At 40.2% G+C, this 25,816-nt stretch overlaps 3 protein-coding genes across 7 annotated transcripts in view; all 3 read left to right on the top strand.

Annotated features, from left to right (window-relative positions):
* The first annotated feature begins 101 nt into the window (after positions 1 to 101).
* polr2c (RNA polymerase II subunit C) lies at positions 102 to 4,652 on the top strand. The gene is made up of 9 exons (XM_084936351.1): positions 102 to 298; positions 1,589 to 1,638; positions 1,901 to 1,969; positions 2,059 to 2,111; positions 2,855 to 2,983; positions 3,067 to 3,118; positions 3,220 to 3,388; positions 3,482 to 3,556; positions 4,204 to 4,652. Exons 1-9 carry the CDS (start codon positions 213 to 215, stop codon positions 4,346 to 4,348), a joined length of 828 nt encoding a protein of 275 aa, XP_084792477.1. The 5' UTR covers positions 102 to 212; the 3' UTR covers positions 4,349 to 4,652.
* Positions 4,653 to 5,462: 810 nt separating this feature from the next.
* Positions 5,463 to 14,837, top strand: LOC146384379 (diacylglycerol O-acyltransferase 1-like). 2 transcript variants are annotated; one of them, XM_084936347.1, is made up of 18 exons: positions 5,464 to 5,630; positions 6,868 to 7,052; positions 8,229 to 8,316; positions 8,405 to 8,445; positions 8,892 to 8,977; positions 9,120 to 9,172; positions 9,271 to 9,376; positions 9,833 to 9,928; positions 10,021 to 10,080; positions 10,157 to 10,260; positions 10,871 to 10,909; positions 11,582 to 11,623; positions 11,724 to 11,768; positions 11,864 to 11,973; positions 12,053 to 12,118; positions 12,217 to 12,304; positions 13,677 to 13,739; positions 14,004 to 14,837. In XM_084936347.1, the coding sequence occupies exons 2-18, from the start codon at positions 6,922 to 6,924 to the stop codon at positions 14,205 to 14,207; spliced, it is 1,422 nt and encodes a 473-aa protein (XP_084792473.1). In that variant the 5' UTR covers positions 5,464 to 5,630; positions 6,868 to 6,921; the 3' UTR covers positions 14,208 to 14,837. The 2 variants fall into 2 exon arrangements, with proteins under 2 accessions (XP_084792474.1, XP_084792473.1); XM_084936348.1 differs by lacking the exon at positions 6,868 to 7,052 and having other exon boundaries at positions 5,463 to 5,630.
* A 971-nt stretch (positions 14,838 to 15,808) lies between these two features.
* Positions 15,809 to 25,816, top strand: part of wwp2 (WW domain containing E3 ubiquitin protein ligase 2) — a 63,130-nt gene continuing 53,122 nt past the window's right edge. For 2 of the 4 annotated variants that reach the window (XM_084936345.1, XM_084936342.1), the window contains exons 1-4: positions 15,809 to 15,891; positions 18,985 to 19,066; positions 24,069 to 24,225; positions 24,539 to 24,660. In XM_084936345.1, coding sequence (XP_084792471.1) covers positions 18,997 to 19,066; positions 24,069 to 24,225; positions 24,539 to 24,660 — 349 coding nt within the window. In that variant the 5' untranslated portion in view covers positions 15,809 to 15,891; positions 18,985 to 18,996. Of the gene's footprint in view, positions 15,892 to 16,428; positions 16,451 to 16,512; positions 16,678 to 18,984; positions 19,067 to 24,068; positions 24,226 to 24,538; positions 24,661 to 25,816 lie in introns of those variants that run through there. The other 2 variants (XM_084936344.1, XM_084936343.1) reach the window with 2 other exon arrangements.

The raw sequence follows: 25,816 nt of genomic DNA, 5'->3' as shown, positions 1-25,816 counted from the left end.
GTTTTGAAAAGGGAGTTACCGTCGTCTGTAACCCGGTGGTTAAAAGAAGACCCGCCTTCGAGCCTCTTTTGACCCAATCACTGTACGCGTTTGCATCTCGAGGCCAATCAGGGCCTCGTAAATATTTCCGTGGAGGTCTTCAAGCAGAAGCAGCGGTAGTGTGAATTGTGTTGTTAGTGAAACGTCTAGTTTAGCTTCATTTAGCTTCAGTAATGCCGTATGCTAACCAGCCAACGGTAAAGATCACAGAGCTGACAGACGAAAATGTCAAGTTTGTCATCGAAAACACGGATTTGGCGTAAGTACGAGTATATTTTCCCTTGTGCAGTGTGTGAGGAGGACGAGGGCGGCCATTATTCTCAGCACCAAAACACGCCGAGTAACAGTGTAAAGCTGCTTTCGTTTAACTCGTATAACTAATATTTAATGTACAATATAATTATTATTTAAGTGTATGTTAAGCTAGCTGAATGTGGAAGTAAACGCAGGTGCTTCACATTAGTTAGGTCATGTTTTTAAAATGGGTCTTTAGTCTACTGTGAATGAATTACCATTTAGGACAAAGTTTCATACACAAATAACCAATAAGTAAATACATAGGCTGTAAAAATAAAGAAATATAAGTAGAAGTCAAATGGGCTGGTTTACTACACAGTAACATTTATTTCATTAGTTTTTTATATTTTCCAGCGTTGATTAAAATGTACATTTTTCTCTAAGCTTTTTTTTATTTTTTTTTAAATAAGGAAATGAAAATTCCTAAAGATTAAAGTATTTTCCTGCCTTTCCTTTGTTAGATTACCAGGTTTAACTGGCAGTCTAACAACACGCCAATTAAAGCTGAGGAAACTACATTGGAAACTATCTTAAATTTTAGTTTTCTTTGTCTTGCAATTCTGTAAAATGTGTTTTGTCTGATAATTAAAAGAAACATTTCATTGATTAGGCAATCAATCATAAAAAAAATCAGCTGTTTCTCGCTAGAAGAATATTTCCTTTCTTTAATTAGTCTCCTGATTATTTTCTCACTTCAGTGACTGTTTGGCCACAGCAGATCAGCTTTCACTCTCTAACTTTGTCTCCATATTACTCAGTCTTCAATGTCCCTCATAATTCAAATCTAGCTATCCATCAATTCTAAGCTTGTCCATTACAATCATTCCAGATAAAAATCTTAACGCCTCTGTGACATCACAACATGGAAATGTGGAGTGCAATTGTTTTTAAATGTCTGAACAGTCCAAAATCTGAAAATACAGAGTTTGCTGATGTTATGACTAAGGAATGCCTCTTTGATTTAAAAAAAAAAAAAAAAAAAAACTTTGATCAGTAATCGGCATCAGTAATAGTTTGGTATTTTGCTAGTTGATTTATTAATCATCGTTCATCGTTCGTCACTGGAAGCCCTTTTAAATGTTTGTATAATTCAGCCCTCTCAGTCGCAGATTTCAGGTGATCTTGGACTATTAGAATTCGTTCTGTGAAGCACACACCTGATAAAAACCTGAACGCACAGTCTGGAGTTTAACGGAGACTTTAACGGTGTGTTATTCATCTGAAACCATTTTTTTCTTCTTCTCTTTTTCAGGGTCGCAAACTCCCTCCGCCGTGTCTTTATGTCGGAGGTTCCTACAATAGGTACAGTAGCTTTTTGTGTGTGTGTGTGTCGTTGCTTAACATCGCCAAGTTCTGGTGGGGTCCTCTGTACAGTTATATAAGTAAGTTCTATAAGTAAGCAGTCAAGTCTCAGCTGCTGTTACGACATGGAGAGCAAAACAAAACGGATATTGTGTTGGATAAAGTTAAGTAGCTTCACCAGAACTCTGGGGAAAGCCCTCAGTATCAAACCCACCTCAGCGAGCCTAAATGACTGACTTGCACTGCACTACTTCATTTCCAGCCATCGACTGGATCCAGATCGACGCCAATTCGTCAGTACTGCACGATGAGTTTATCGCCCACAGAGTGGGTATGTATGAGAGCGTGTGTAATACCTGTGGCGGTGCGAGAGATCAAAGAAGGCTGCTGTAAAAACCTGAGTGTTTCCTGTATCTTCAGGGCTCATACCACTCACCAGCGACGACATCGTGGACAAAATGCAGTATTCCAGGGTAAGCAGACATTTGTAGCACGGCCAACCACAGTTTCATTTTATCCTTGTTTCTCCAAGGTATTTTTAAAAGCTTATCTGTGTTGCCACGCTTGCTGTTCAGTGGACACCTTTCTCTTGTTTCCTGCAAAAACTCCTCCTGCTAGATTAGAGTGCCATTCCTGCTCGTGAGACTCAGAGATGCTGTTCATAATTTTCAGACATTTATGGTTTCTACACATGATTTGTCAGCTGCCTGTGACAACATAAACAGACTCAGATTGGTCATTAACCTGATGGTTCCCTGGTGTGAACGATACATGATATCAGATTGTGACAAAAGGTAGGACAGCCCAGTGCTTTTACTGCTAGTTTGTGGGCCTCGTGTTCGGCCTCCTGCCTACTCTAAACCACACAGAGTATTTCCAGACACGCAGACAAGATATAAAATCTCCAGCTTTTTTACTGACATGCTCTGAGTAAAAATGATGATGATCTATTGATATGTGAAACGTGTTAGCTTTAAAGCTGCACATGCTCGACATAACATGGCAGTCTGCTTTTTCTGACCCCATCCCAAAGTGTTGAAAGAAATCTGACTTGTGGAAGTTGGAGGCGGGCTGCAGGTCACCGATCCAATCAGAAGTTAGGAACTGTACTTGAGTTTTTTGGGCCGCTTTCCCATTGGCTGAACAAAGCCAAGAACTTCCTAACTTTTGAATGCGGGCACCGGCTTTAACACCACAACGTCAAATTCTCCTGCAGGACTGCACCTGTGAGGATTTCTGTCAGGAGTGCTCTGTGGAGCTCACCCTGGATGTTCGATGTAACGAGGACCAGACGCGTCACGTGACCTCGCGTGACCTGTTGTCTAACAACCCCAGAGTCATCCCGGTGAGGCTTTTCTCCTTTTTCTAGGATCGTTAGTTGACTGGAAGCAGAGGTGAAGTTGACCGTGGTGCATTGTGGTTTTCTAGGTGACTTCCAGGAGTCGAGACAACGATCCCAACGACTACGTCGAGCAAGATGGTAAGCTGTATTCACGAGTACATACCAACTGCTGAGGTCTCTGTCTGGTGTCTGTTTTCACATCACTTCATAAATGTTTCTTGTACTCTGATACCACACAGACATTTTGCTGGTGAAGCTCCGTAAAGGTCAGGAACTTCGGCTCAGAGCTTACGCTAAGAAAGGTTTTGGGAAGGAACACGCCAAGTGGAACCCAACAGCGGGGGTCTCGTTCGAGTATGACCCCGACAATGCACTGAGACACACAGTTTATCCACGACCCGAGGAGTGGTAGGTTTTCCTCCCAGTTTGGCTCATCTGAAAACGACATTGTTAACGAATAATTATCATAAAAATACTGACACCCAATGCACTGATTCCCAGGCCGAAGAGCGAGTACTCAGAGATCGAAGAGGACGAGTTTCAGGCCCCTTATGACCCCAACGGGAAACCGGAACGGTTAGCAAAGAGCTTCATGATGTTTTCTCATCTTTATTATTCTGCCCACTGGGAATTGCATTACCTAACCTTAGCCAGAAGGATCTAGGTCTGTTTTGATCCCTGAAACCAAACAAGTTTCCTGAATTATTTGAATCGAACATTCACACTAGTGTTTCCCACTGCATGAAAATGTCCTGTCCTCTCCACTGTTGTTACAACCACATACTGGGTGAATACAGAGCAGGATTTGTTTTTAATGCTCATGCTGAGTTTGTGTTGGAGTCTGTGTTATGCTGGGAGTCATTTTGTTCATGTTAGTAATTTGTGTCCTGAGGCAAGCCTATGAGGAGTGTTTACATATTTCCACCCTAAATATTCACAAAGATATCAATACACAGGCTTTTGGAGATGGCCAGAATCTACTGTCAATAAAGAAGCATGAGATGGCTGTGATCGCTTACCTTCTCTTATTTTTGCTTGGTCTACCAAAACGAGCTTGAAATGAACTCCAGACACAAGCAAAGATTAGCACGTTCAGTACTATGCATGTGTTTTAGGCTTTGAATGCAATCCAGGAAGTTTCAGACTAAATTCTGAAGTTGAATGACTTTGACTTTTATAAGGAAACTTTGCACGCAGCTCGGCTCACATTTCTCCCTGCACAGGTTCTATTACAACGTGGAGTCATGCGGCTCCCTGCGGCCGGAGACCATCGTCATGTCAGCGCTGGCTGTCCTGAAGAAGAAGCTGAGTGACCTCCAAACCCAGCTGAGCCACGAGATCCAGAACGACGTACTGATCATCAACTAAAGGACCTTCCTCCACACCAGCTTGATCTTCACATCCAGAAATGGCTTTGCTGTGTCCTCCCTGCAGGCTGGCAGGATCACTGAGATCTGATCCATTAAAATGTGGTTTGTGTTTTCTGGTCATAATAAATTAATTGAGTCTCAGTCACTAGAAATGTAAAATTCAATGAGTTTGCGAGATCATTGTTTAATTTGGAGTTTGAGCCAAATGCATATTGATCTTTTTTGCTGTCAGTGTAACACTTTAAACTGTTATTTTTCCTTAAATGTTCCTTTTTTAAATAAATATTTTCTAAAGGAAATTATCTTTTTTCATGAAGTGTCCTTATTTCAGTTTTTCTGGGCTCGTGATAACTAACCTGCATCTGCAGCCTGTGAATAAATACGTGGTTTTAATACCAGATTTAGCTGTTTTTAAAATGATATATTTAATCAAGGTTAAATGTAATTAATTAGGTCTAAAGAGTCGGAATATATAAGTGAAGGCGTACAGTTCTTTGGGTGCTGAGTGGATGAAGGGAAAAACGTGTAACTTTTTTTCATATAAATTGCATCAATTATTTCCTCATCAGTAATGATCGAAATGAGCAGTTTCAGTATTAACAGTTAAACGTTAGATACATTCAGTTATCTGACTTAAAACATAGTAATGTTTGGTTGGCAGGAGTTTTCTTCAAGTCATTTGGGAGAAAACTCATTTGGGAACCCTGCTTTCTATTTCCCCGCTTTTTATTTTACACCTTTAAACTTAGATCAGTTCAAGGCTTTATTCCCAGACAAATCTTTGATTTTTATGCACAAAGTTAATTGTTTGTTTACAATCCCTTTATGGTACAAAAGAAATGAATGTTTTAAAGCGTAACAACTTCTGTAAACATTGTTTTATGTAAAATGTTTATCTTATGAATCTATTAATACTTTAAATCTGCTGTTGTGACATTTACTGTGTGCAAAATATGAACTGGATACTGGAGGAACAATAAATGACATATGTATATAAACCACGGGCTTCCGTATAAGGCACCAAAATGACAATTAATCAATCAGACTACAGGCCTTTATTTTGGCATCTCAGAAATTAAAGTCTTTTTTACTTTAAGTGGGCTTTTATTTTGAATGTTTCACAATAAAAGGATCTCGTGGCTTCACGCCGAATAGCACCTCCTCAGTCCTCAGAGGGCTCAGAGGTCAGAGAAGCTCTGTGTCGGGCAGTCAGCTGACAGGCGGCGGATGCTCTGAGATGTGGACCTGGTAGAAGGATGCTGCACGCGGAGGATGACGCGGTAGGACGTTTTTCTTTCGCTTCAGAAGGTCACACCGAGCTTCTTTAGGATTTGCAGAAATTAAAAGTTTCACTTGTTAGCACCCGGTGTTGCAGTGGTTGTAAAACGAGTTGGTTAGACTGACTAATGTATTTCGGGCAGCTATTTCATTCGGCGTACATTTTATCGACCTAGCAGCAACAGAAAAATGTAACCTCTTGGCTTTTAAGCATAAGATGCCTGCGACAACGGGTCGTTTGAGGGAGAAAGGACATCTAAAGTCTAATCTCTCATGAACTAAATGGCTTAATAATAATTTGTATGCTTGCCGAATTTTCACAAATTGAACTTAAAGCTCGGGTAAAGGCTAAAACTTTATCTTACTTAATGTTCACCCGCGTATACAAGCGATAAAACACAAAACTGGTAATCCACTACAGCGATTTGGTTGGAATTATTTTCTAAGATGCAGTTTGCATTTAAATGATCTGATGATGCGCTCGTATTTTCTGCACAACCTACAGCCTCATTGTCTCAACATGGCAAAGATTAGAAAGACAGTAAATCATTGCAGAAAATTTTAACAAGTACAGTAGACAACTGTGCAAAATTCTGGAGTCAATCATATGTCAGAATTCAAAAACTTTGAGGAAACTGCACAGGATGGGTAGGTGTTAAGGGACACCCTGTAATGAAGGGAAACAGGAAATCTGAAATTTTTGTATATGGAAGAGTTCAAAATAGAAGCCCGACAGTGAGTGTGTACAGCCATCTGTAAAGCACGGTGGAGGCTCTGTCATGGTTTGAGCTCCATTTCAGCCAGTCGTGTTGGAGAAAACTGATGGAAATGCAGAAATGTACAATTACATTAAAAGCCACCATGGAATACCATCTGGAAAACATCTGATTGGGAAAGGTTTTTATTTTTTAGCATGACAGTGATCCCAAACACACTGCAAATGCAGGAAAGCATAACTGGATAGAAAAGCACCCATTGGAACAATATCAACTGACCTCCTCAGAGCCCAGTTTTAGGATAGAATAGAATAGAAACTTTGATATTATTTAAGCAGTGTACGTAAATAGGAATTTGCAGAGTTTGGTCTACACTTTATTTCTTGCATGAAATTCAGATAAAAATATGACACTATGTAATATTTATCTTTATTCTTTGATCATCTTAATATTTCAAATCAAATATCTAATAAGAGAATGTGATTTGTGAGAGTTAAATAAATCTGTTTTCTGACTCTTAAAGTGGACTCAAACATCTGTAACCTCCACCTCGGTGGACTGATCCTTGGAGTTAAAGATGGCTTCGATGAGGAAGAGGTTCTCCTCCTCCTCAGTCGAAGAAGACGGTATAAGCCTCTGTGATAGCACTTCCTTTTCTACATTTGATCTAACCAGTGAAGAAGAACACCCCTATGCATCTTTGCTCTGGTAAGCTCTCTGCTGCCTTCTTCGTGTCTCCAAGTGGCAGATGTATGACCTCACCAGCAGATGAAATGTTCACATATTTTACTCAAATAATAAAAAGCACAAATAAAAAAATATGAATGCATTGATTTATATACGTGTAAGGCATCATATAAACTCCAATAAAAACCCACAGAACCCATCAGACCTAGCTGTCATTGTGCAGAAATAACTGTTCAGGAGGATAGCGTGAAACGTAGATGAGGAATAATACTTGACATCTTGGTGAACAAGTAACGACACACGTTACAGCAGGCGTGGCCATCTAATTCTGAAGCTCTAATCTCACACACAGCTTCAAAAACCCTCTCCTACATCTTAAAAGCTTCAAAAGAAGGTGATCGGTTGAACCAGCTGTCTTCTTGGTCCAAAATGTGAACACTGGCATCCTTGAATCCTTGAACTTTGGTGGTGGATAACAACTATCAGACACCTATGATGAGGTCTTCAGATCCCTTACTTCAACACCCACTCACATCTTGTGTCAGGTGACCTCAATAGGTCACATGATAGGGCAGGCAAGGTCTCACAGTGGTTTCACCCAAAACCTCTGGTGGTAAAGATCTACGCCTTTTTTGACACCTTGGCTCTTGTTGTGGTGCATCTGATTAATATTGGGTCAACGAGCACCTCCTAAGGGACAACCCCCACTAAAAAAACCTTTTCAAGCTCTTGAGACTACCATGAGCTGGATGTCTGAGAACCTACACCGACCTCTCTGACATTGTGTTTTCGTACCGTGTGGTCTTTGTGGCCCATCGTAGAGCCAAAACACCCTGTTTCATAACTACACAGAGATCATCCCGTTAAATACTTATTCAGCACCATCATTATAAAATTAACAGTTAATGAATAGTAAACCATCTTCAGACTCTTGAGTGTCACTTTTAATTTAAAATCCTCTGAATTTGGGCTAAAATATATTAAACACACAATCAGATGTAGACATATTTAGTTTCTTTATATCCCAGGGCCTCGTATAACCAACAAAAAACCATCAGCTGAGTGGTTTTCCATTTGTTTACCACTGGAGGAGACCTGGAATGTTTTTGCGATGCAGTCATATTAGAGCTGACAGGATAATATTTACAGGGAAAAAAAAAAAAAGCCTGATGAAGATGAAAATGTGTTTTTGTGCAGCTGCCACAGCATCCAAGACTCTCTGCTGAGCTCTAACAGCAGCTTTACCGGATACAGAGGCATCCTCAACTGGATCATCATCCTGCTGGTTAGTTTCTCAGCCCTGCCTTATCGTTTGTGGAAATACATTTAAGATTTTGTTGAGTTATAAAAACGCTGTCATTCTGATTTCTAAGGTCCTGACTCATGCTCACCTGTTCTTGGAGAATTTCATACAGTGAGTATAAATGGCTTCTGTCCTTTTTTTGGTTTGAATTTTCAGATTTGGTGGACTTCACATCCATTTACAAAACAGACCCTTCACCTACAAACACACTTGCTTTTTTGTAAGCAATTAAAGTTTCATGTTTAGTAAACCTCCCATGCTTTACTCCAGTGTAAAGTCTATATGCTGGGAATCTGCGGGCACATTTAGTGGAAGAAACGCTAAAGCACAAGCACTGCGCTTCACAGCAGCACAACACACTCTGAATCGAGAAGACTTTTGGATGGTAATTTGTGAGGAGAAACGCCACACTGAATGTGTCACATGAACATATTAAAACCTCTTGGTCTAAAGACCAAGAATTTCTATTCATTACAGTATTTTTTTCCAGTTTAAATACATCCCTGCTCTCTGTTTACTGTTTACTAAAGCTAACTTTGTTTTCCTCTTCATAACAGACATGGATTTTTGATAGATGTCAAAAAGGTTTTGGGACATCTGATTGAGGACAACTGCAACTGGCCGTCAGTCATCCTCATTCTGGGTGAGAACCACTGGTATCCGTAGGACTGTGGCAGAGAAACAAACACATCATGAATGATACAGGATTACTTTAGAGTAGAGAGAATAGGTGTCTCCAGCAGCACACTTGTTGTTGTGAATGAACAAATTTCTTATTTTCCCAGCTGCCAACACGTTTGCTCTGATAGCTTTGCTTCTGGAGAGGTCCCAGGAAAAGGTGAGAGCTTATTATTTTCTCTTTTAGATGTGAAAGGATGTATCTTTCCAGAGAGGGACTTTTTGACACAGAAAAAATAACAAATCTTTGTTTGTCAGGCAATGCTGTCTCTCTCCAACGCACATCGTTTACACCTTACTAATCTGGGGCTGCTGGTTCTATTTCCTGCTGCTGTCATCGTACATGAGCCTGCAATGTCAACAGGTAACTTCAAACCTGCATCATATTTACTGTAATCCAGACCGATAGATTTGAGTTCCCTTATAAAATACAGTCATTGGCCACTTCATTAAGTATACCAGGAAACAGATTCAGATCAGATTTTGATCCATGTTGACATTCAATTTAATCCAATTCAGTTTTATTTATATACCACAAAATCAAAACAGTTGCCTCAAAGCACTTTATAAGCCACACAAAAATACAAATAAAACAGAGAAAACCCCAACAATCATTTGACCACTCTATGACCAAGTGCTTTGGCAACAGTGGGAAGGAAAACCTCCCTTTATTAAGAACCAAACCTGCCATGACTGGTTTGGGTGAGGGGAGGGGATGGCGTGACAGCATCGCACTAGTACTGCAGATTTGTTGGACTCCAGGACTTCCATGTGTATGTGTCTCATTGTCTGAAAAGCACGTTTATGCTTTGTCCACCAGGTGGAGCATTTTTCTCTCTCTTGTTCTACACTATTCTGGGGATGAAGCTTTATTCCTACCAGGAAACAAATCGTTGGTATCGTCTGGCTCATTTAGGTATCTGTGCAACTCTAAACTTTTTATTGACCCCATCTCAGAAGAACAGCAGCTGCTGCAGCTTTTTGCTTCTGTTTTTTTTTTTTTTTTAGAGAAAGATCAGAATGGACCTGCATCACAGAAACACCACAATGAGCATCTGACATTCAGAGGTAACAGCTGCTTCATTTCTTTATAGTGACTCAAAGTGATGTTTCAGCATTTTTAACTCTGTCTTTATTTTCTCAGAGCTCTATTATTTCCTCCTCGCCCCCACGCTCTGCTTCCAGAGGGGCTTCCCCTGCTGTCCTAACGTCCGCATTAATAAGCTGCTTCACAGACTGATAGAAATGGTGAGCTGAACACTGGTGTCATTATTTTTACACAGTATTGTTCTATGAGAGAGGAGAATAGAAAAAGTAAAAAGGATTAATAGCGCTGATATGGACGACTCAGTTTTCTCTTTACAAGTCAAGACTTGAGCGCTCCGTGGCGTTCTTCATCCTCTGTTGGCATGGTAACAAAACGAGCGCTAACAAACCTTTTTCTTGGATAGCTTCAGGCCCTTTAATCAGATTATCTTTGAACCTTTAACCAGAAGTATTGTATTTGTAATACTTTGACACTGCACAGGGGATTTTCTGTCCCCGCTAATGTCAGTGTGACCGCTCCTGATATGAATCCTTGTTGTTTCGTTATTTCTTTTTCGTTTGATTGTATTGTAGTCTCTGCTGCTCCTTGTTCCTGTCTTCTCTGTCTTTTCTCCTGTTAAATTCTCTGTTGTTGGAGAGAATTTGAAACGTAAGGACTTAGCTACTACATTTTAAAGTCCCGACATCTAAGATTTGTTTTGTATGCCACATTAAATCACATGTGTTGAATATTTGTCTTTTTTTTAAACAAAATGTAAAATTATTGTGCACACACTACATGGGATAATTAAACATAATTTTCTGTTTTTAGGTGGTGGTTGTCCAGATCATGGTTGGCATTGTGCAGCAGGTACAGCAGATCGCTGAAGTCCTTTCTTTGTTATACAGTAGCTTAGTATCACTGCATTTATGTGCAGACCTTTCAGGGACTCTGGCACTGCACGGCTGTGAGAGCATGTTTCACCCTGGAGGTTGATTTGGGGGGTATGTGTGAATTAGGAGCAACACTGATGACGACAGATGCTACTGAATGTACTCTGCTGATACATGTTTTGTTATGTGTCCTAAAATGTGTCCTCATACTTTAGTATAACACCAAGAAGTTATTTCCTGGCTATAACCTCTCATCACGTACATAAAAATGCACACATGAAGAGCATTGATCACTGTAGCATTTACAGTCCACTCGTTGGTCCCACGAACCTTTGTGCACAGGGCGTCAAGCAGGCACTGGGCTATGACCTCGGGTGTTTAGAAAACTGGGTCATGACTCTTTATCGTGTTCCTCAACCCGTTCCTTATTGGTGTGGTTGGACATGCTGTGCCATTATTGCAGCATTATTTGAATCAAAGTGACATCAGTGCATTTGAGTCACCTCTCAGTGATTTTAATGTCCTGTCTATAAATGGGTAAAATCTTCAGCTGGTATTTCATGGAGTAGGGAGTCATGGAAATCGATGACTATTATCTTCAAGAACCAAGTTGAATTTCATGATTCTAGAATCCTTTGCTTCCTTCTAGTGGATTGAACCCATCTTCCAGAGATCAGAAATCTCATTCTCTGTAAGTGAAACATGATCTTCTGAAGTGTGCTCATTAAAACAAGGGCAGCTCGCACCCTTGCTGAATCCACCCTTCTTTCTATTTGTATACTTTTATCCAGAGCATGGCCATCACTACGAGGGTGGAGCACCTCGTGGGGCTGGTGGTTAGTGATTTCTTTTGTCCTTGGTCCATGATACTTAGAGATAAGAGTTTGTATGTGTGGCATATTGGCATTGCTAACACATACTTTCTTGTCAGGCACCGACCCACTTCCTCTGGCTCCTCTTCTTCTTTTTGACTCATTCATACCTGAACTTCTGTGCAGAACTGCTGCGCTTTGGTGATCGCCATTTTTATGGAGACTGGTGGTCAGTTGTGCAGAACATTTACTGTAATTTGTGTTAATTTTGCATCTCAGAATTAATGCAGTTTATATTTTATCTACAGGAACGCTACAACTTTGATTGCTTTCTGGAAGAACTGGAATATTCCCTTTCAGAGGTGGTGTCACAGGTATTATCTCATTTTTTGGTCTGTGTGCTTGAATGTTTGACATGGGTTGTTTTTTTGGGTTTTTTTGCTTACATGTTTTTCTTTTTATGCATAAAAAGACACATTTACACTCGCCTGGTGGAGAGGAATGTTTCCCCATCACATGCTGAGTTGCTGGTTTTCCTGATGTCTGCTGCGCTTTGTGAGGTACAGTCCACTCTTCTGGCATCTTTGGAAAGGGGCTATCAATGCTTCCTTACCTCCTTTGGCACAGGATACATTGCACCCTTGCTTATGTCAGTATCTGATTCTCACCTTACTGGTCTACAGTATCATATTTAAGGTGCTAGAGGACCATCGTTGCAACTATAGAGTGTAGGGCTTGAATGTCAGGGCCTTGGCTTTATTTTAGTCCCACAAATCTAGCATTTAATAAACGGGGAATCCAGCATAAGTTACAGCAATCTAATAACGTTCAGACTAAGTTTGTGCAGAACTGGCCAGAGACACTGTAAAGGTGAATCAACATCCAAGGGCCACCCCTGCTGGTCATTAACCAGAATGCAGGTTTAAGGAACTTCTGCATTTCTTCCCATTTCAGACCCAGAAGTTACCTCTGAACGATCTCATATACTCCAAGATTGCAGGTGACCTTTCAAGGACCAAACATTGATCTTTAGCCCCAGAAACTTTGGTTTGTGTCCCATGTGAAGCTAAAAGTAAATGTGGAACTATTTTAGACTCTCTGAACTCGTGTTTTCAGATTTAAAAATATCTGTTTTCACACTTTGGTTAAGTTTTCGCTGTAAAACTATTTCTGGCCTTTAGGATTCTTATGAACTGACTTTACATCAGTGACAGACGCTGAAAGACTTTTTTTTAAAAGGGTGACATTTCTTAAGATTAATATCAATGTTATTTTGTTCTCATTCAGATTGTGCAATATTACTTAACGGTATGTTATTGAATGTTTGTTTCATTCCCCCATCATACGCTGCTACTCTCTTTTTATTCATTGCACAATACTATGTCACTTTTTTTATATAAGCACCTGCACTGATTGTTATGTTATTTATTTTACTGGAATAATTATATCGTCACTTTGTTTGAGTTGTTTGACATTATATTTGCATTATGCTATTGTATACTACTGTAAATTACTGTATCCTACCATTCTTATTGAATATTATTATATATCTTTATTCCTCTGTTCCTCTGTCTGGTAATTAAGAGAGATTTATGACCTTGTTTATAACCTACAAGCTGCATGAAACACAGAGCAGTCAGTGTGAGATGAGTCTTTGTAGTCCATCAGTGGGACATTGTAGTTTCACCACAGCTGACCCACGTCAGTGACATCCACCGTCACTTTATTAGGTAGTTTGGTTTCTGGAGTGGAGTCAGACTTCACATTTTTTCTTGACTTCGTGATTTTTTTCTCCCACTGGGGAAAAGGAAAAGAGATTAGAGATTAGGATTGAATTGCAGCCCACTTCTATACAATAAAATTAAGATGGTACCTCTGGATAAACTTACAGTACTAATGAGCTGTGATGGTTCTCTTCTCTCTCCTACACAGTATATGATTGCTCTGCCACTGCATAGCTGCCGTCTGTGGATCTTTCTCATGATGGTGTTTGAGGTGAGATTATTGCACTGGTGGCAGCTGCTGCTGTATGGGGATCCAACTTAATCATTCATGGATGCATTTTATGCCCTTTTATTTAACAGTATTAACAAATGCAAAAAGGCTTTAAATGGAGACATAGATTACACACTGAAATCTTAGTCCTAATAATTAAACCTGATCCACTTTATTGTTTTTGGCCTTCCACACCTAACACAATGCACTGTGTTATTATAATCGGGGCGTGTCTTGAGCTGACACCATGTCTTCTTCTTGCAGCTCTTGGTCGCAGTATTCCTCCAAAACTATTTCCAGGGAAACTATGGCAACGGTTTAGTGTGGCTGTTCCTGCTGCTGGGCCCTCCTCTAGCTGTGACCACTTACTTTCACGACCACTACGTCAGCCTCCACGTTAACCGTCAGCATCGCCCGTCACAGTCACCACCAACATCAGAGCGGAGAGTTTTCCTGCAGCTTCACTGACTGAGTGAAGGCAGTCTAGCAGATATTCCTACACTTTTGCATTTATGACTGGGCTGAGAATTCATCTGTGAGGCAAAGCTGCACATGCCTGATGTTTCACTTCAGCGATACATATTATTCTGTGTACACCAAACCTGAGTTATGCTACTATGCATATACATCATGCTGATATTATTGGAATAAATGACTGTTTAAGGTTTCTTTATTTAAATTTGTTCATTCGTGCTTTCTGAATGTGGACAGCAAAGTGAGGTGGTGACTCAGCTGCAATCAATTTGTAAAGGTCTTCCTGATGTGACCATTCCTGCTGTAATCAAAGTTGCTGCTAGGACGCCGCCACGTCAACGTGTGATTAAGAAGCCTTCATTTATATAAGTTTACCGAATCACAAGAACCGCAGACTGCCTCTTCTTATGTGAGTGTGCACAGAATCTGAAGCAGAAAGCGAAGTTCAACAGAAAGTTTATAACTTCCATCATGATACTTGTTATCTCCGACTGAGGTTTTAGGTTTTGTCGAGGCAGCTAACACAAAGAAAGACTGGCGCTGTTGAATTTTGTTTGTAGTATACCCCTCTGATCGTTACTTGTTCAGGCTATTGTTTTCAAATAAAGCCATCTGAGTTACTTAGCCTCATCTCCTCTCCTTGTCGTAGATCCTAGATGCATATACCAACATTCCCATCAGGTTCCTCTTCTCTGGAGGTTCTTTTGTGGATTAACATTTGCCATCTGATAGGAATACAGCCTGTTCAACACTAAAATCACCTGCTCACTTGCCGCCTGCTGCTGAAGGACACAGTTACAAATTCCCACTTGCGCAGATACGTACTACTCCCGTTAGCTGTTTCCCAAGACCTTTCAAATGCACTTACCATCTGTCATGAATGCAAGTGAAAGCAGGTGGACTCAAAGTGCAAACTTAAACAGTACAGGTTTAAACAGTTTGTTAATCAATCAGGATATTTACAGTCGAAGGAGGAGAGTGGGAGTTGGGGTAATGTACAGAAAATAAAATTTTCAAACTTATAACTTTTCATGCACTTTCAAGATATTATTTTCAATTTTGGGAGATGGTAAATGCCAAAAACAGCTGAAGCTGATTTAATTTTGGTAAAAAATCGGGTCATGGTCAAGGTCCCACCAAATGTAAAGAGTACTAAAAGCTTTATATTACCCACAATTTGTTAAGGATCGTCTTCAAACTTCATAACAACATACTAGGTCGTGGGGGACATGAGTACAAAGGTTGGCTAAGCATTTGACCTCGAACAAACTTCATATTTTTGTAGTAGGATTAGGGTTTTGTGTCTCCTCCTGGAATCAAACCAGGAATCATTCAGAGCTTAGATAAAGATGTAAACTACATAGAGATACGCAGATTTATTAAAAAGTAGGGGCATGCTTTCCTCATTCCATATTTTAATATTTTTTCATGGTTTGTAAGAAAGCAAGAGGCCGTGTGTATATATATATATATATATATATATATATATATATATATATATATATATATATATATATTAAAGGTGATTTAAAGGTGACTTAAGGTAATTGTGTGGGCTGTTTATTATTGTTTACGACCCACAATCCTTTGTGCAATGAGAACGCTAGGTCACGTGATACTGTCACTGAGGCGGAAATGAAAGTTCACTAGCGACAGCGGCGGAGCACAGCTGAAAAAGGTACGTCCAGGATCACACATAAGCCTAAACTGTTATCGTGTCAATACGTGTACCATGGCACGAGGAGAGCCGTGAGGCTGTGGGTGAGGCTTTACTTGCTGTCAGGTGATTAGAACGGGTTTTATCCGCATGTCCTTTTATAAAATCCCACCAAGAAGCTCGCTGGCTAGCTATTAGCTTCTTTTAGTGAAGCTAGCTGAATTTCGTTGAGTCAAAGCGGAAGTGTGTTGGCTTTCCTTTCGAAATAAATGCGACTAGAGTTCGACTGAAATATTCAGATTCTTAAAGATCAATGTATAAATTGTGAGTCTCTAATACATTTGTGTTTTTCAATAGAAGAAGCTCACCTTCGACAGTTTCTATTTGCTGATAAAAGGATTAATTTGCTGTTTTTTGTCTCCGCACTCTCAACGCAAACAAACCCAAACAAAACGAAACAGGAGATTTTATTTTGCAAACGTGACCAGAAGCGTTAGCGTTTTGGTCGGCTCTCGTTGACGGTGATGCATACAAACCTTGATCACCTTCCGCGTTTGTATTATGTGCGCAGCGGCCAAAGGTATTTTATACGGCAGCGATAAAATAGTTTGTCAGGATCATTTAAACCTCTCTTGGTTCTTGAGAAGTTCAGACAGCTCACAGCGGCCAAGAAACGCTGCGCAGCCTCCAGCTTCTTTCACAAGGTTGACGGAGGATGCTGTGCGCTTTTTGTTTTGGTAGCTCTCGTCTGTTTATCTGCAGCCTTGAGACAGACCTCAGGTGGATATTCTGGCAATCCAACACCCGGTTAGTCACTCTGACTCGGACCAGGTCACCTCTGGCTGGGTTTTGTCTTGGTTTCGGTTGCAGTGCCTGCAGCATGTCACCTTCAAAATGAGGGTCCCCTTCGCAGAGCAGTGTTAGAATCGGGGTTTTATTTTTAATTTTAATTCCTTGATGCATATAGTACAGATCAGTATAAGCACACCTTCAGAGCAGAGTCCAGCCTTAATCTGCATTGTATTTGCGGTGCTTTAAATTCAGCAGGGTGCTCTGACTTTGCTCAAGGTGATGTTGATGGGGTTTGATGAAAGTCATAGCTTTTACTTAATATTACAGGGAGAACAACTTCACTCCTTTAATGTAAATTCATTAGGACAGGCTACTCAGTACACCTTTAATCAGCTTTATATACCTTGTACTCCAATGTTGTGATAAGTAGTTAGTGTCTTACAGATCACACTGCCAGAGAGTGTACAAAATAGTTCAGACAAGCTCCAACTTGGGGTAGGTAATCTCGCCTATAAATAATATAGTGATTCACCCTTTAATTTCCTGAGTGTTGTTAAAGCCCCTGCAATCTGCATGTACATGAAAACAATCCGGTTTAGTTACAATAGTGGAACAAGGTTTGTAATCACACCAGGGTAAGTGAACATTATTACAGCATCCATGAATTGTGCAAACATGTGCCTGTATAAGCTGTTCATTCATGATGATGATATGAGAGGACTCCTTCCTGTAGCCTGGGTCTGTGGATCTTCCCTCCTGATGTCTGAGTTCATATATACTGTTTAAATACAGCTGAATTCCCAGTGAATACGCTCTGATTTAGTGTTTCTGGCAGTGTGATCAGAGAGGAGAACAAGTATGCACACTCAACCAGCAAGAGTCTAGATGTCTCGCTCTATATTATTTTTGCATGAGTGGGCCTCTTGTATAGTTTTAAAGTGTCTCGTGGCTTCTGCCAGAATATAGTGTCCTACTGATTTCTGTTTGTTTCATGGAGGGGAATCTGTGTGTGTGTACATGTGCTTACAAAAAGCAGTTTCCCTAATTCTAATTTTTTCAGTACCTTGTCAAAAATAAATAACAGAGTGATAAAATGGGCTGCCTCAATTGAGATTCACCTCCACCATCTTGGACTGGAGCTGGAGACGGCTTGGTGAGCTGTAGGGTGTAGCTTGTGGTTAAAGTGGCCCTTCAGCAGATCTTTACAGCAGTAGAACTACCTTTGCCAGGTGGAGTTCAGGAGAGAGCAGCAGACCTGCAGCGAGAGATGCTTTTTGTGGGAACAGCTGAATGGCAGTGAAGTCTGAGCCAGTTAGTGGGGGAAGCGTTATATTAGAAAATGCTGAAACAAGTCGGTGTGTATGCTTGGGTGGTCATTAACATATCTGAGCTGACTGCTGAGTTAAGTATGTGTAACGTCTGTTTTTAAGTGTTTTAATGTGACCATAAAAATAAAATAATAATAAAATAACTAAAGCAATAAATAAGCTTTTTGCTGTGTTAAGAGAAGGTGGATATTTGGCTGTGGAAATCATTGAGTCCTGCTTTTGACTTGAATCTAACGCCACAGTTTTAAAAGTAAACATCGGTCGGGCTCATTGGCCTTAATGTTTGCACAGCTGCTTTGAAACAAACTCCATTTGGATGTTTTCTTCCAGATGTTTTGGCATAAATTGTCATGTCTTGAGGAAAAACACCCGTTACTATCACCACCTGGTACCTGTTGCTGTGGGTGGGGGAGCGCCACCTGTATTCTGCTGCTTCTTTGTCCTGTTCATCCCGTGTCTCTCTCTGCTGCTGGTGAATGTAGTGATACGACCTCTCCAGTCATTTAAAAGACTCAGAATTCCCTTCTGCTTGTGGAAGTTTTGTACCTGTGCAGTTATAAGTGATGCGTGATTGCATGTCATGATGTTTTGCCCCGTTGAATTAGGTTATCCCAGCTAGCTTTCTCTCTAATGCTGCGAAATGTGCTTAGGCAACGTCACTTATCACTCCCCTGGAGTGAGTGTTTAAGGACTGGAGGTGCAGTGTGGTGGGAGTTTTATGCTTTTCTGTCTGAAGGAGGGGTTATGTTCTGCTGGTGACGTTAAAATAATATGAGACAACTTGCTTTGCTTTCAAGATTGTCGTTCAAGACACTGCACATAAATCAAGCTATGTCATCCACCTCTTGCTCCAGATTTACCATCTAATGCAGTAAAATTCTGCCTCCACCACAATATTTTTTTGCATAGAAGAGCTGTATCACCCAACACACACCTGATTGGAAGGCAGTGACAGTATATTGTAATATTTTGTGTGTTTGTGATTGTGTTACAGAGCTGTGATGTCATGGCAGCTGCCAGCGTGAGCAGACCTGGCAGTGCCCAGACCACTGAGAAGTCTCAGTTGACCTTGAAAGGTAATTTTTTTTCTACTTTATTGCTCACACAGACAAAATGTTGATACCGCAAACAGAAGAAGTGTGGTACAGGTACTTCTGCTTTTTTATCTCTTTATCTGGCTATCCCTTCTCCAAGCATAAGACAATATATTATCACCCATAAACATATTTCATAATGTGACTATGTCCTTTCTGTTTGAAGTAGTGCTGTTTTGGTTGTGAAACCATGAATGATGAGCTGTGACCAGCTTTGGAGGGGCCAGTTTAGTGACGCGGGGCTGTACTTGTTGTTGTGCAAACAAATATTTGTTTTTTTTAGCTTGCTGACTTGAGAAAAGCAGCGTTGGTCGCTACCTGACATAAACGTTGACTTATAAAGCGAGATAAGGGAGGATTTTCATTCTTAATGTAATGCAATATTATCTTCTTGCCAGGATTCAGTACAGAGACGAAGATCCAACTGCAAGATGGCAAAGTTAGGTCCAAAAAATCCCCAACTTCATGTCAGTCCAGGGTTCAGCACAATGTAAACACAAAAGGCAAAAATTTAAACAGAGAAACACTCAAACAAACCACAAAGAGGAAAAACTTTACCTGGAAAACCGGAGATGTGCCCAGAGGTGTTAACTGCCAGAAGTACAAAGGTGACCTGGCAAGAAAGAAAGGGAAACTGGGGTTTTACCTGTAGGTGTGTAATTCGGAGAAGAGGCAGAAATAGAAATAACTAAAGGTGAAGACAAACAGCTGTTAGAAAATAAAACAGGAAATGAGGGGAACAATCCAGACACCCTCAGGTTTCTCTCCTTTTTAGTTTGTTTGACTGTTTGATAAAATGTAAAGACCAGGATCCGCAAAGTTTACAGTTCACTTAGCTCACACCTTGATTCGTTGGATGAATTTACATTGCACTGCAGCATTTTCCCTCCGTGGTTTAAATAAATGAATAATAATTTCGATCCATCCAGGCAGTTATGCAGTCTAACACCTCTCAGCGCATCAGCTGAACACCTACATCGCAGCTGGCGCATGCATCAATGTAAATGCCACATCTACTGATGGATTTTCATTTTCACAAATCTGATTTGCAATTGAAAATATCACATATTTAAAATCCTGATCTGTACTTGCGATAATCAAGGAAAATATAGATACGGTGCACTTTAACCTGCAGAATGACAGTGATCTCCCACTAATTAAATCTCATATGTTTAGATTTAATTTGGTGATGTTTTGTTAGTTTTATGCATTAACCCAGGAGAAACAGAGCCAAATGATGACCTGACACTAGCTTGGAGAATAGAGGAAGCCTTTTGCTTATAGATCATGTTCACTTGAGCGAATTTTATTAATTAATGGAGGAGTCAGGAAACAAAAAAGATTCACTATAGACGGCTGTGATAGACTTTTTATGTTCTTATCTCTAACGACTGAGGCAGCAGGAGGGCTCGCAGCTTCAGCAGAGCTGCCAGGGTTTTAATGCGACATTGTCTATGACTTTCAAATTGCACATAAAAGATTTTGATTTGAGGTTTTGGTGGTTTTTCACTGGAGGTTAAGGTGACCAGATGAGTGTGCTACCTACAACACAACCTTGTTTACGACTCCAGACTTTCTGTTTCAGGCTCGGTGCTGAGAGATTTCATTGGTCATGTGTCCAGCACAAGTTACCATAGTAACTGTGTCAATGCAGAGATTTTTTTTTTTTTAAAACATTTTTTTTCTATGTTAATTTTCAAAAGGTTTAGTTCATGTGTTTGAGACGTTATTCAATGTCGTTCCAAAAATCGATTTAGTTGAGAACAGTGTCGTACAGTGAGTCTAATCCAAGCCTGAGAGTCCTGCTTGGTTTAATCATCCAACACTTGAAATGGTCAAAAGGATGAAAACATCACAGTAACAGTATTTCTTACCTTTTAATATGAGTTTGTATCATAGACCTGATATAAGGATATATGACCTGAGCGTTTTGAAGTCTGCATGTTTAGGTTAGTTTGTTTTAGAGCCTGTCGTGAGCAAATTTAACAAGTGTGTGGAGTTCAGGCATGCATTCATAAACTGTGTAATGCACAAACACACGTGCCTGTTGTGCCTGTTAATAAATATTGAACAAAAGACTGTGTCTCCACCACTGAGAAAAAGAAAACCCATCCGTAACTCGAACTTTCGAGTTAGCTTTGCTAATGAGAGATGTTGTTTTGTCGTTACCTGTAAACAGATGGTGCAAATGCAAACTTGGGTAGTGACAGCGTCAGTATGAACAAACTGGCGCCAGGTGTGTGAGCTTTGAATGCCTTCAGTGATAACTGCATGGATATGGAGTCACTGTGTTCATGTTGAACTGCTGGATAGCCGACGCCTTCTGCCTTCTCCTTCTGGATAATAAAGAAATGACGTACCTCTGTAGAGCTTCCTGATTGGCAGATCTGAATCAAAATTTCAAGTCAGGCATAGCATAGCATTTTTGTTTCTTTTTTTTACTGATTGAAACTAGCGTCCATGCATCAGATAACTCCACCTGTATAAATCTTTCTTTGTACTATGCTGTAATATTTTAACATGAAGCTATAAGGTGATTGACTCACTTTTTGTTTTTGCATGAATCACTTGAGTCTGCTGGGAATAAAATGAATTTTCTTGCACCTTATCTTTAAAGAGACAAAAAAAAGTTCATCAGAACTTTTTTCCTTAATTATATGTCTTTGAACTGCACCAGAGTCATAACCACAGGTTTGATCATATGAACACTGACTCACCTTTTTATTTACCGATCTGCTCTCAAAGGCTGTCTACCACTCCTCCACCTCTCCCACATCCTCCCACACTGTTGAAACTTACTTCAGTTCTTCCATTTCTGGCACACCTCCCACCTCCCCGTGTCACTTCCTCCCTGTTTCTAGAGAACTTCACATGAGTCATGTTCTGTTATGCCAGATGTTCAGAAGATCTGAGGTCATCAACATATTGCTGCCAGTGTGGATCTGCTAAGGTCTCACTGCAAAGGAAAAAGTACAGATGGAAACCCCTCTGTCTGTCTTTTTTTTTTTTTTTTTTATCTTAATCTGTGACATTCATTCTTTCAGTCGGTAGTCCTGATCAGAGGCACTCTGCGCGACGCTGCTAGTCAGCATTTTCTTCAGTTTGCAATCTTGTGATTTTTGTGATTCAGTGTGAAGAACTCAGCTCCTCTGAGGACCGATACATGCGATAACAAGAGTCTCAGCAGGCCTGCAAGAATTCCAAGCCTCTGAGCTCGCCAATGTCCGGATGTACACTTTTACCCCACTCCAAATAAAAAAATTAAAAAAAAGAGAAAAAAAAAGCTTGAAATCAGTGGATGCAAAAAGTTTCTTTACTTTCAAATACTCATTCCACCTTAAATGGAGCATAAGTAAACAGTCCAATGTTTTTTGTTTGTATTTTTTTTAACATGAAGGCTTTATTGTGGTCAGTCAATTCTTTTTCCCCAAAAATTTAATAAATTAAATACATTTTATTAAATAAATAAGAATTAAATACATGAAAATGACACTGAAGGTGTTTTCCTTTCTTCCACTAGAGGGCAAAGTTTGTATTTGTCTGATACACTCCGTGTACTTCAATTCCATCCTGAACAGGCCGTGACACACAGCGTGTAACAAAATACTCACAACAGCCATTATACATGCAGGACTACACACAGTCCAAGGAGTTTCTGTTAGGGTGTTGCAGTACGCTGTAACATTTGTCCAATTTACTGAACCACTTATTTAACTTTTAACTCCAGCACTGCTGAGAACCATTCCAGGTGACCTAAAATGAACGGTAGTGTACAGCGTGCTGCTTCACATTATTACATAATAAATAGAAAACAATCTCATAAAAATCAGGATTGTTCCAGAATCCTGTATGTACACATCGCCTCTTGGCAGCCATCTTAACACTCCTACAAAGACTTATTTGGCCAGTTATTTTGGAAGCATTGCTGCATTAGCTTTAGTTACCATGGTCACCTGGATGAAGAAACTGCATATATACAATCACCAGTCAGTCTGATTTAAAAAGAAGGGTGTTGCCTTGTATTACACAGTGACAATAAAAACGCCACTGCACTCTACAGGAAGGGTCAGAGCCGTCTGTATTTTCCGGGGCCTTTTCTCATCTGTTGGACACGCTCGGGATTTTACATGAGTCTGTTGTGGCTAGTGCCATCCTCTATGCTGTTGCATGCTGGGACAGCAGGCTGAGGGTCACGGATGCTAACAGGCTCAATGAACAGATCCACAAGGGCAGTAACATTGTGGAGATGGACTCCCTTAAGGTGTTGTCGGAGAGGCGGATGTTGTCCAAGAAAAGGACAATGCTGGACAATCCCGCTCACCCACTGTTGGCGAGTCACAGGAACTGTTCAGTGAGGCAGATGCATCACAGAACGACACAGGAAGTCATTCCTGTTGTTCAGTTCCTCCATCTAATGCACAGAATACAGTGCACACACCCTAACGATCTGAACATCCTTTACAGAGGATGTCGGTATAATAAGAAGGCCGTCTCAGTGTCATATTTAGTTTTTTGTAATGTACTGGAATATTTGTTTATTAGAACTATTATTATAATATTAACTAATATTAATAATAACTATTTGTAAGCTATTTTGTTACATCTTGTAACTTTGTAATATATTTTATTATTTAATATAATTTAGGTAGTTGCTGTTCTTGCTGTCTTGGAGTAACTGTGACCACATAATTTCTGCAGGGATTGATAAAGTGTTCTGATTCTGAACTAAAATTCTTTAGTGTGATTAGACTGTCGTTTTCCACGTGAGGATCTGATCAGCTCAGACTCTCTTTCTTATCAGAGCTGCAGTCAGTTAAACCTCAATGAAAAAAAAGAAATGCTTCTCTTTTGTTAACATTTATTGTCCTTTGTTGCCATAAATGACAGCACTGCTGCACTGCTGGCAGAGGTTTTGTCACAACCACAGATGTGTTCATCCACTACGTTACATGCTTTATGCGTGTGTGTGTGTGTGTGTTTGCAGTGGTGTCGGCGAAGCCCCAGTCCCCAAAGCTGCCGAACCGGCACTCTCGGCTGAGCTCCTTCGTTGAGGTGACTGCAGACGGCCTCACCAGTGAAACCAAAAAAACAGGCAAACGTAGCGGGCACCTTGAGCTGCAGTGGAACGAAGACCTCACCCTGTGAGTGAGCACCACACACACTCGGGCTCTCATGAGAGCCAGGGTTTTATTGTTAAAACAATTCAATACATTAAATTAACTGCATGCATCTGACAGTGTTTGGACTGTACTGCTGTCGTGGTAGTGCTCTAACACAGATAAAATTTAATCGAGATTTTGTACTTGTTTCCCGTCAGCTTATTTAAAACATTTTGTCTGAGGTAGAACTTGCGTACCGTCGCTAAAGGCGATGAAGAGCAGGATGCAATAATAAAATGCAGCTGCTGTAAGCAGAAGCATTTGTAGCTGATGTATTTTTCATGCCGTTTTGCAGTAATGTGACGCCACAGAGTCGTCTGGATCTAAAGCTGTGGAGCTGCCACACCCTGAGAAAGGAGCTACTGGGCAGCGCAACCATAGACCTGCTGGACACGCTGCGCTCGCACGATGGCAAGAGTAAGAAAAAAACGCACACAAACACCCACACACAGTTTGGAGTCACCATGCATGTCGAGCACAATTTCGCTGTACGTGTTTCTCTACCTTACTTAACAGAGGTTTGTGCATTTTTCCTCGTTGTTTTTTTTCTGGATATTTGATAAAAAAAAAAGATTTTTTTAAATAAATTTTCTCTATATTGCTTTGAGTAAATAAAATTACCTAACAATTGCACTTGGGCATTTTTATTACAGTCCTGGTGAATTTCCTTGGATGCAAAGTCCAAAGCCTCTTTGGAACTGTCAGAATTACTCTGATGATATGCAGCATACCCAAACAGTGTTTGCTTTGGCTAACCAAAATTATTAGCAGTATAAGGAATTTAAAGTCTGTATACAGGACATATACATTCATATACAGAAAGGTTCTGTGTCTTCCAGAGACTTCATTACATCATCATGTAAGCCACGACCAACCATCTATGAAGGAAATTCGAAAATATTGCTGTAAATACACGACAGACACGGTCAGAGAGAGGCTGCTGAGACTCTGAGACTAAAATGCCGACTCCAAATCCATGTGCAGTAGTTAGATTAGATCAAATAACCTTAAAAATTACACGCAGTGGCCGAGGCCTTGCAAGGAATATATAGAATTTAAATTTTTCTTACTTTTCTTTGTAGCATTGGAAGTTCTGATAGTTGCTTGTCAGTTATTTCAGAATCAGGCTGTTCAGCTTATCTTAACCCACTTTGACAGAAGCTCACTATACAAATAAAAAACTTCCTTTATCACCAGCAGATTTGGCAGAAAACTGAAAATAATCAAGCTTACAGAATAAGTTGTTTCTTTTAAAGAACGATGTGCTAACTAACACCAAGGGTGCCAGAGACTTGTTCACATGCTTGTGGTTTTCATCCACTCAGAGGCACTTAGTGAACTAAGACATGCAGATGTATAACTGGCACAACACCTGAATTTTCTTTTTACTTTCAAAGTAAAAATGTGCATAACTGTTGTTAACAGTGCTGAGACAGAGAGTTTTATTTGATATTCACACTTAAACTGAACAGTAACACTGATTGGATGTCTCAAACCCTCTTCAGTAGCCTCAGTGATGGTGGCACATTGCCAGCTAAGCTTAACTTAACTTGGTTATGAACTCCTCGGAAAA

Source organism: Perissodus microlepis, chromosome 7 (assembly GCF_051167445.1).
Source record: "Perissodus microlepis isolate ML-2025 ecotype Zambia chromosome 7, ASM5116744v1, whole genome shotgun sequence".
In the NCBI taxonomy this organism is placed as follows: domain Eukaryota; kingdom Metazoa; phylum Chordata; class Actinopteri; order Cichliformes; family Cichlidae; genus Perissodus; species Perissodus microlepis.
Note: the sequence above shows the minus strand (reverse complement) of the source record. Positions and strands in the feature narration are given on the sequence as shown.